The 11,018-nt window shown below is 45.2% G+C and overlaps 2 protein-coding genes across 2 annotated transcripts in view; one reads left to right on the forward strand and one right to left on the reverse strand.

Annotated features, from left to right (window-relative positions):
* The window catches only part of JADE2 (jade family PHD finger 2), a 444,935-nt gene that overhangs the window by 98,018 nt on the left and 335,899 nt on the right, over positions 1–11,018 (forward strand). The window lies entirely within an intron of this gene.
* CUNH5orf15 (chromosome unknown C5orf15 homolog) lies at positions 3,864–10,346 on the reverse strand. Its single transcript, XM_061351994.1, has 3 exons — positions 10,203–10,346; positions 6,606–7,225; positions 3,864–5,437 (listed from the first exon to the last, which is right to left on the reverse strand). Exons 1-3 carry the CDS (start codon positions 10,306–10,308, stop codon positions 5,306–5,308), a joined length of 858 nt encoding a protein of 285 aa, XP_061207978.1. The 5' UTR covers positions 10,309–10,346; the 3' UTR covers positions 3,864–5,305.

Raw genomic sequence — 11,018 nt, forward strand, 5'->3', positions numbered from 1 at the left:
CGATGCAAAACCTACGGGCATAGGTACTTCTGAAAGGGTTATTCACTGCCCCCAACTGGCATGGGGGGAGCAGTTACACATTGAGCACAACGCTTTCCCTCTCTGATAGACAGTAAAGAAAGCCAGGGACAAGGACTTCCATCAGTCATCACAAGTCACCATCAGTCATAAGCCGGTGGCAGATGAAAGGCAGCAAGGTGCTAACACAACGTAATTCCATTGCCTCGCAGAGGTAGCTGACAGGGAGCATCAGCGCTGCAATCAACAATGCAACAGCATCCCAGCTCATCCAATCCGATCCTGAGCTACTTCAGCATCCTTGGTACACCTGTGAACCTGAACTTCAGTCCTTAACCCCAGCAGCTTTCTTAAAGCTTAATCACATCCCTTTCAACCGTGTTTACAGACTAGTACAGGGTGATGAAACCTGGTTTCACTTCACCTTTAATACAGTGAACGCACCTCCATCAGGAGAACCTGACCTTTGGATGCGCGTTTTAACAAAGAGAGGAAATTGCCAAGGTTGGTGCTTTTCAATGTTAATAACAAGGCAAGAGACCTTGTAATTAAAAATAAGCTTAAGGAGGCTGCTAAGTGATTCTGATGGTGATTTAAGGACCAATTACAGAAAGTATGGCATTCTTCTCTTTCTAGTTAGATACACTGGAACAGCGAAGCTGCGAGCTCTGATCTTAACCATTTATTACCCTCATATAACCCCGTATCAGAAAAGTTTAACAGAAACCATTATAGGAACTCCTCTTTAAAGGCCACTTGATTGTAAAAGGAAAGGTGTCAGAAGGATGTTATTAGTTCTGCTGCTCTGTGGGGGCTGCGATACACGGCCTTGAAGACCACTGCTCTATCAGCCCTACGTGAGGATTTAGCACTCCCATAAAGCAACTCAGCCTTGCAGGAGCACAAAATGCAGCTTCGGGTTGGATTTAGGGCAGGAGAGGGAAGCTGCATGGCCGAGCAGGCGCTGTGGGGTTAGGGGCCCATGCAGACACCATCGCCTTCGCCCCCCTCCCCAGTGAACACACCCAGGGATTTACCCTCCAAGTACCAAAGGAGCCTCAGATCCTGAGGCTGGCCCAGCCCCTCAGCAACAACAACCAGCACACTGATGCTGCAGCGACCCCTCACCCGGGCTCTGCAGCATAAACCATTCTTGGTTGGGCTTGGGTTGATGAGCGAGCTTAGAAAGGCTTTACAAAGACCCAGATTTAACAGCTTATTGCTACTGAATGGGGACATCCCCACCTCTGTGCTATGCAATCCAAGTGTTTGCCTTAAGCCACCTCTTAAGGCAGCACGGTAAATGAGCTCAGTGCCCAGAATGACTGAAAAATCAAGCGGGGAACAGTGAAAAGAGGAATGGTTTTACTGGTTCAGAACTCACCTGGGAGAGGAGAGGAGCGTGATGCAGCAAGGGGAAGACCGGAGCCTGCTCTCCACACGTTAGGGACTCTCAGCAACACAACCCCATGGCTGGTGACACTCACAGGGCTTCCAACCACCCCTCTCCTTCCTTCCTCCCTGAGGCAGTGGCTCCCTCCCTTCTCAGCTGCAACCAATTAAGGCAGAAAACTGAGGCCCAAACAAGCGCCAGCTGGGGCAGATCTCATTGCTCAGCACAGCAGCTTTCCATGGCCAATGAAAGCAAACAGCATCTCACCCACCTGGATCATCACTGCGCTCCTAAACCCACCGCGCCTCCCAATACCCACACCAATGTTGGATCCACCTTGGCCTGAAGCTGCTCCCTGCTTGGCAACTGAGCAAAGGCTGCCCAAACGTTGAGTTAAAGCTGTAAGAACATCCCCCTTCTGCTAATATTAAGTCATCCATGTTAGAACCACAGAACCATCCCTTTGTGTGATCTCTGTAGCATGCAAATGTGTTTGAGAGGTCGCATTCATCTCCTCATTGCAGGTTAATTTCCCGTTCCTCAACCCAGCCCGCTCAGATAAACCTTCCTCTGCTCCACTGAGTCCTGTGCACTGGTGCTAAATGAGAATGGAACTATAAATAGTGTAACCCACCTGATTTCCTGGCTAGTAAAAGCGGAACGTTTCATTTGGTTAACCCATCCTCTTCATTCTGTCTGCGCCCATTGCAGAAAGCCCAAGCACCATAAATAAAGCTTCAGCTTTCATCCTGGGAATGGTCTATTCCCTTTATCAGAATATTGATGCAAGTCATAACTCACCTTCATGGGAGAGAGTTGCCTTTCTTGGGTAAAGAAAGGCGTGCAGATGTTCCTGTTGGTAAGACACAGTATCAATTGGCTTGCTTTTGCCTCTATTTGATCCCAGCACTTGAGGAATTCCTGATTGCCTGCTTTTAATTTTCCACGAGCTAATTCAGTTGAAGAAATGAGAACCCAGTAGCTCAATCCCCATTACCTCAGCAGCAAATGGCTTTCATTGCACATGGAGTGACACATGCCCTGCTCTCCTGGAGCCTGTGTAAAACTGGAGCTTGAGAAACCTTTCCCTCTCTATTGGTACCGTTAGGAAACCGTGTGTCCAGGCAGCAGGGCAGTTCTCCTGCCCAGGCACCAGCCCAAGGGCTACTGGGAATGAAAAGGTACCCTTGAATAAAACTGCTGAAGTCACTGTGTGCATTTAACATCTGCTTTACAAGGGTGCAGTCCCTCCTCTGCAGTACCAAGATGACTGGGATGATACAACCCAGCACAACCAGTAGCCAGGGTGGAGTGATCATTCACCATTTCTTACCTTCGTTTTCAGTATTACCTTGCTACAAGTGAAGGTGAGCAATGCAGAGACTGGATGGTGGGATGTCACTGACAACAGGCTCATTATTTAGCCTTCATCTTTTGAGGACACAAATGACCAGTGTTAACCAGCACTGCAGCCTCTAGCTTGTGCTGGCATTACAGCATAGATGCATCCACAGACTTCCTGCTTTGGCACAACCAAACCTACCTCTTGGGGCAACCTGGTACCATCACTATCAACCTGATGGGGTGAATCTTGTTCAAAGTTCTTAAATACATCAGCATCCTAGAAGTGAATCTGTTCAGACAATTCCCCAAATGAAACTCAAAGAACTCCAAGGATTTCAAATTCATGGGAATTCCCTGCGAACTCAAAACCATTTGGATAAGCTGCCCTTAGCACCATTAGCAAAGAGCCTCATTAAAAACCTGTTTGTCTAAATACTTAACAACAGGTTTGTGTTATCTGTGAGCTCAAGATGCTGTGCACAACAGGTAACTGCTCACCTTAAGTGCTTGGACTTAAGTACCTGGAGTGAGACAAAAGCTGCACCCTGCTAAAGCCAACACACATGCAAGCCATGGTTTCATGACCTCGAGTATCAGTTATTTAACTCACAAGATTTGGTTTTCTCCTCTAAGGTAACCTCATGCACCCTCAGAGCAGACAGCTAAATGGACATAACAGAAGAGAATGTATTACCTTTTGCATTATAACCAAAGTGAGCTGCAGTCCATTAGGCCTAAACCCAACATTTAAACATGCTAAAGGAGCTCTGCAAAGTAACCTTTCCTTTTGGATCCCAACCACAGCAGTGTTCAGCTTTAGTGCAGGTATGCTCAGGCAGGAGTTTCAAATGTCTTCCATAAGCATTAGTAATTATACAAACCAGGTTAAAAGTTACTTAAAAGTGACAGAACTTACTGATTCCTACAGCTTAAAAGGTTTCATTTCAGCCTTGCTATCTGCCCTACATACCACTTGACAGACACAAAACTCCATGCACCCCTACACAGGGTGAATTTAATCAGTAATGGAAAAGATGGTTTAGAACCATCTTTCATATAAGCTCTTTATCATCACGTGCTGTACAGAAGCAGTTCAGATAAAACACCACAAACTTATTGTTGTCCTTTATTTTAAAAACCTTATTCAAAATATTAAGTGATACAAGTCCAAATAGGATAAAAATTACTGCAAGAAAAGAGTTGAGGGCTGTTTTGTTTGTGCTTTACTTCTTGTGGTTACGGAAAGAATGCATTTAACAGTAGGATTTAGAACTTTTAGCACTTCATTTGTATAGTATCATGCCTTCAGCATCCTCATGCCAACCACTGGAAAGGCGATTTCCTCATAATGTTACAGGGTGACTTGAATACCAAGTTCTTAATTATGGGCTCCTGCTCCACCATTATTTACACATTTCTCCGTTTGAAAACTCAATGACAAACAGAATGTACAGAAAAAAACCAAGATTTTATATTTTACAACTCAGGAAAACATAAATAATGGAAGTACAAAAGACAAAGTAAAAAAAACAAAAGCCAAACCCAAAACTACTGTACCAGTAACGTGATTGACACTAATGCATAAATGTCTGTCCAAAATCGGTGTGCTGTCACAGCCCCACACATACACCAGCACTTTCACCTGCCTGTTACCTGGGTCAGAATAACAACATCAATTACTCTTCCATTTTTCAGGCCTCTCCCTTTTATAATATAGCAAACCATGGAACTGTTCCCCAACTGTCTTAAAATTCAACAGGAAGCTCTGATGTATCAAAAGCCTGTCGACTGTATTTTAGTTAGATCATTCCACAAGGCTTCTTTTCCATTCATTAGTTACAAAGACAATGAAATAGCCACAAATACCATGAGAGGAAAGAACTAGACAGTCAAGAAGCTGCATACCTTCACAAAGGTCTTGAGTATTTTAAGGAAATATGTAACTTCTGAACTAAAATGGGTTATGTACCATGAAATTATTTACTGCATGACCACATACAGAAGTTATGAAATTGCCATGCCAGTAATTCTGCCTAACATAGGCTCAAATTATGCAACAAGAAAACAGAAACCAGAAAAAAAAAACCAAGACGATTTGCAGCATCAGGATTTAAGCATAGAAAAAGGTAATTATATTTTAAGTTTGCAATATAGGGGGAATTATGAGCCATATAAGTGATTAGCAGAGAGACCATTAATTTGATTTAGTGATGCCAAAGTCATTAATTTATTAGACCTAAGATACTTTATGCTTATTTTTTTGTATTACCACTATTAAGACTGCTCCAGACAGAAGGGATGATGCTTAGTGAATGGAAAGAGCACTAAGTACTAAAGTCTGTATCTTTATAGTTGATATAAAACCTGACCAAAGTAGCAAACAAATGTATCATGCCCTTGATCTTCCATGAGATTTAATCTCAAAAACATCCAGGTCAAAGAGGGTGCATCTCATTTCAGTACAAGCAGCATATTTAGAATACCTGAATATCATTACATGACTAGGCAGGCAAAGAGTGGTAAGTTCAGCAAACTCAAATCACAGTGCTTTCAAAAGACATAGTCATTAGTTATCTTGAGGGAAGGCATCGCTTCATTAACATTCTGATCTAGCCGATGGTATTCCACTGTCCTAGAGCACAACCCATCCCTCCACCTTCGGCTCTGGACCAGTAAGAAGATCTGGAAGAAAAAGCAGACAACTTAAAGAATGCTATGGAGAATCATTTTGGGTTTGAGAAACACATTAATGGTTCTATTGACATCACAGTTCTAACCCCTTGATCCTAGCAATCGTGTTACTGTGGCTATAGAACAGCGCACTGATAGTCACTTCCACACTGTCCTTGCCACAAAGTCACCTACCAGCAACCTCAGCTGGAGCTTGGCAAAAACATGTCATTCAACCCAGAACTCTTCCAGTAGTAGCTTCACAAGTACTGAACATTCAGACTATTAAACTATCCCCACATGGTGACACTTGTTAGCTTATTGCATAGCAAAGACAAGGCATTTTTATCATTGATGTAACCTTCCCTCAAAGTTAAATTTCCAAATGTAACACCTTGTTCAACATTTTCCCCCATAAAGACTTGGCAATGCACATTCCAGATACACCACTGCACTGTAAAGCAAAAGTCTGGGGTTTTTTTTAGCTGCGTTTTCAGGCTCCCCCAAATCCTTGACCAAATCAGTGTTCTCTATACAAATAAAACCTCAGTTTTCCTCATTTCTAAAGATTAACTTATGATTTAATTGCAAATTTGTGCATGCATCAGAGAATTGCTTTGCTCTAAAGAAATGGCTACCTGAAAACACTTAACTTCGAGCTTCTCTATGTGAAACTGGAGTGTTAAACATTTCCTTTTCCTTAAAGTCTGTAGTTAAGTCCTTGGAGTATGTATGATAGAAAGACCACCTTGAAGTGAATACTTATTATGAGGATTATCACAGTTGTAACAGGACCATTCCCACGCTATTTGGGATTAAACCTCCCTTAATTTGCTGTTTATAATCCTGTGCAGAAACAGAATTACTCAATCACGTTCAGTTAACTTGGCTCTGGTCTCATTTACAGAAGTCATGTTGTACACTGCCAGAGTCCTTACTGAACTGACTGATTACTGATGGTATCAATCAACTGATTTTCTAATCTAGAATGTTTTACTCAAGTTCATTTTCATTGTGCAGATAAACTGTCAGTAATGATCTGCATATTAGTATCCCAAGAATAAGCAGTCAAAGATACCATTCTCCCAACAGCCAAGTTCCTTTTCCTAGGTGTACAAGGCAATGCAACTCTATTTCAACCACTATAGCTGTTTCTCTCAGCCTTTCACAGCATACCTACCTTCCTCTTATTGTGATAGGTGACATAAACAACAGCTACTAGGAAGGCAACTACAACCAGATGAAAAAAGAAATGCCCATCTTCTTCTTCTTCTTCCAACCCCGTGACAGAAACATCTTTTATCTTCGCATCAAGGCTCTTGATTTCCTCATTGTAGTTACTAATGGTGTCAGAGTCATCATCTTCTGGAATCTCTAAAAGGTCTGGGTTGTATCTGGAATTCGAGGTCACTTCATAAGGATCATAATCATCTCCATCTGACTCCATAGTTTCTTTTATGATGGGGGGTGAACTATTTAGTGTGTCTTTCAAATCTGTTAGAAGATCTTCTTCCTCAATTCTAGTATCTTCAGAAGCATCAACGTCAATCTGAGATACTGAGCTAGCAGTCACCGCACGAGACAGGGGTGGAGAACCCCCTTTCACTGTAGATGGTTTTACTGAAGTCACCGAAACGATTCTAGCTGTTGTTGGGAGCTCCTTGTTCTTTGTTGGGCTTGCTTCTTTTCCGGTTGGGGTTATACCCTGCAAGCTGTCTGTCACATTCTGGGATCTGCTCACTGTTTCATTCTCACTTCTAGAAGAAATATTCTCCTGGAGCACCTCTGCTCCCACAGACTCTGAGAAAAAGAGGAGAAACAGTCAATATTAAGCACAAGGCACTAACTTGTGATACCCAAAAATCATTGCAAGGCATTCACTTTATAGACAAGAAATCATACTATGAACAGGGCATATTTCACACTGTAAACCTTGGAGGAATCCCATGCAGAAACACACTCCTGTACTTCGGCAGCTTCAAAAGAGAAGTCCTGAGGGGGACAGGAATTAAAGCCTGGAAGCACCAGTATGCCAAAGTGTCCCTGAATAATTGAGCATGTGCTATTTTCCACACTCAGAACTTGAGAGATGTGTCCTCCCCTCCCTCTGTGGATTGAGGGTGTCCTGTAGAATTGCATTTTCTCCATCATCCAACTCTTTCTCCCACAGAATTTGCTGAGGTCTGCAGAGGAAGAAGCTCTCAGTAAAGCTCTTCCAGAGTTTTTACTCTTTCATCACTGCCTGTTTTCCCAGCCAAAAGAGAGAACCCGTTGTGATGTCTCCTTCAGGCAGGACACAAGGTCCTGGCAGCTCTTTGCAGGCACTTATTTGTATTGAATTGGTAGAACACAGAATGATTTCCAACCTTATGTTAACTCAGATGGAAGTCCTGAAGCACAGCTTATAAAACAAGCTGAAGAAAGGACAATGTGACTGCATATGCTCCTGTAGGAAAGCCTTTCATCAGCAGCAAATTATTATAACCAAGTAAGTCAGTGACCGTGCTACGCAGCAATGCACCCTCAGGCACATTCATAATCACTGCGATGCCAGGACAGCTTTGCAGAACCACATAGAAACCAAGGTGAGCATTAAAACCCCATGCAGGGCCCATCATCCTGCTTTTGTACCCAAAGGAAAGTGAAAAAGGATGCAGAGGGAGTTTCTAAATAGCCAATGGGCTTTAACCCTAAGACAAAATAGCAAACTCTTCCTGTTTGTAGCACATCACTGCCAGACTCAAATCAGGAGGCACCTTAAAAATGAAGAGCACATTTGAGACTTTCAGTACACCATCATTTAAATAGCGGAGCCATCCCTGCCTTGGATTTTGGCAAGCCAAACTCATTTTTCCTCTTTTAGTTAAGGAAGTAACAACACTTCCATTAAGCATTCCCAAGGAGTTCTCTGGAACATTACAGGTTCTAGAAAAGCAGCATTCAACCAACTGCTTGTGTCGAATAACCCATAAGTAAAACACACAGGGTACACTGAATCGTGTTATTCATGAATGGGGTATTTACACAGGGTCAGTTACAACAGACTTCTTGTTTACATGGTACACTCTTCCACTGGGAATTACTCTGCAACCAAAGAAAACAGAGAAGACTCAACCAATCCCATATGAACGAGGCATTATGGAGCCTCTCTGCTGAAGTTTAAGTCAACTCCTTGACATTTAACATGCTTGCTGTTGAAGAAACTACTAGCCTGAATTATCACACCGACATCAACTTGTTCAGTTCTAGCACAGGGCAAGTTTAGGGAATTCTCATCCTCCCTCAGCAATCAAGCCGGCTAATTGCATACATGGAAATAAAGAGGAGGACAATTTATGCAAGAGTTTCATATTTATAGGTAGTTGGCATGTGGGTAAGATGGGTAAAGCTTACTGCTACCCTCACCAAAGTATTAGAAAGTAATAGCTAAATTGTCCAAAATACCACCAAGCATGTTCTTCCTATAGAACTGCACTGTGTGTGTCCTATCAAATTATTCTTACACTCTATTAGAGTGAAGGTTTTAGAAGGACATACACTTAAACGCACAGGACTCCCACCAAGCAATGCTGCAGCTTCCTGTTATTCCTAAAAGAAGTTAGTTTTTGTTTTATTAAGAATAGCAAGTTTAGCAGCTACACCACAATTGACTTATGCTGTCTACCCAAAGCTATTTGGTGTTAGAAAGGGTGGCTGCACTGTGTGCAGTTACACAACAGGGTCAGATGATGTTAACACGTAATGCCCGGGCTACAGAGATGCTTCAGCTTCAGAAACGAGATACTAACGTTCAATCACCATGACAGAACTAACAACACAGCCCTCTTAGCAAACAGTGAGCAGAACAACACCCGACAGGGTCAAATTTCACTTCCAGAACTTGGTTATTAGAAAACAAGGTGTTCCATGGGGGTTTTTTTACATTAAAAAGCCTTGATTTCCTATAGGTTTGTGTCCCACATCTTGAACCTCTTCCGTCCTTACTGCCATCCCATCACACCAGCTGAGGGGCAACAAAGAGAGCGGGTTTGGATATACTGACTGCCACGGAAGAAAGGAACCAACAGCTCAGAACTGCCCCTTCCTTTCCTTCAGTCATTCCCTTCCTCTCCACCGCCCAAATGATGCTCCAACTAAAAACAACAAAATCACCGCACCTGAAATACACATTTCTTATTAGCATTTGGTTACGGCTGGTTGAAGGGAAGTGGGAGAAAGGAAACGGCCAAGCTGGACGGGGCTTGGAGCAACCTGCTCTAATGGAAAGTGTTCCTTTGGGGCTTAAGGGTCCTTCCAACCTTAAGTTCCGTTCCAAGCCAAACCACTCTGTGATTCTACGACTTAACTAGAAGTCGTCTTGCACAATAACAAGCTTATATGGGGTTAAGGGGCCTAAACACAGGCATCCCACTGGAATAACCGGAAGGAGGTATTAACTCCGATGGGGAAAGCAGGCAGCTACGCCGACCTTCACACGGTGCCCACCAGCCGAGCCGCCTCTCGCCCACCCGGACACTAACCACGCTTCGGCCGAGCCACCGAGCCCTAAACCGCTCCCTACCCGCGACAACAGACAACCAACCAAGCCGGGGCCGGCCCCACCGGCGCCCCTTCGCTGAGGAGGGCGGCGCAGCGGCGGTGCAGGCCCATAGCCGGCCGCACAGGCCTGAAAGCGCTGAAAAGGACTCCGGTGAAAGACCAGCGGGGAGGGCGGCCGCGCACACCCACATCCACATCCCCCCACCCCAGCCACCCACCGGGCCCGGCCCGCGCTCACCGGTGGTGGCCTGGCCGCGCACCGCCAGGGTCCATCCGCACAGCAGCAGCAGCAGGAAGCAGAGGGTGCAGCCCGCCGGGCCGCGCCGACCGCCGGCGGCCGCCATCTTGCCCGGCAGCCTGCACCGACGTGGCGATGGCACCGCCCCCCCGGCGCGTGAGGGGCGGAGGGGAGGGGGCGGAGCCCTGGGAGGGGGCGGAGCCCTGCGCGGGGCCGGAAGTGGAGGAGCTGTGCATGCGCAAAGGGCTGGGCGGGATGGCGGAGTGAGGGGTCGGGAAGCCGTGGCAGAAAGCGGCCCTTTTCCTTGTGTTTCCCATTATTTTCTCCTCTTTCCTCTGTTGTCTCCTGCCTCCTTCAGGCGGAGGTTGATGTTCGGGGTTGGACCTTCCCCCCAAAGCCGCTGCCCCACACGCACGACTGGGCTTCACGCTATAGTGCCCGTGCAATGCTTTTGGCAGAGTTATGTAGATTTCTGGCCAAGTTTTCCTGATTTCACCCCAAGTGCGAGGAGCCTTGAGGCTGATCACAGCCCACAACAGACGATTCAGAGGTGAGAGAGCCAAGAGCAAGGGGCCCAAGGGCTTATGGGGACCCCAAGCGCACACCGGATGCAGAGCATGCAGGGACATAAGCTGATCTTGAGCATTTGCCTCGTTACTATGAGCTGGTTGCAAGGGGTTTGTTTAAATGGGTGAAGTCTGAAGAGGAGGACTTCCCCCTGCAGCGTTAGGTTCCGTATCTGAGGTGAGGCCCACAGGATGTGCTCGGCAATACCTGTGGTAAGGGGGAAAACAGCCAGCGTTGTGCAATGTGTGG

This window comes from Neopsephotus bourkii, unplaced genomic scaffold (genome assembly GCF_033783945.1).
Source record: "Neopsephotus bourkii isolate Nb327-2 ecotype Australia unplaced genomic scaffold, CSIRO-AGI_Nbou_v1 NB_620, whole genome shotgun sequence".
In the NCBI taxonomy this organism is placed as follows: Eukaryota; Metazoa; Chordata; class Aves; order Psittaciformes; family Psittacidae; genus Neopsephotus; species Neopsephotus bourkii.

Excerpts from the sequence above, each read along its gene's own strand:
- CUNH5orf15 (XM_061351994.1), bottom strand. The coding sequence starts at position 10,308 with ATGGCGGCCGCCGGCGGTCGGCGCGGCCCGGCGGGCTGCACCCTCTGC. Across the intron at positions 7,226-10,202 it reads GCGCGGCCAGGCCACCACCG|AGTCTGTGGGAGCAGAGGTG; the intron begins GTGAGCGCGGGC and ends TCTTTTTCTCAG. Across the intron at positions 5,438-6,605 it reads CCTATCACAATAAGAGGAAG|ATCTTCTTACTGGTCCAGAG; the intron begins GTAGGTATGCTG and ends TTTTTCTTCCAG.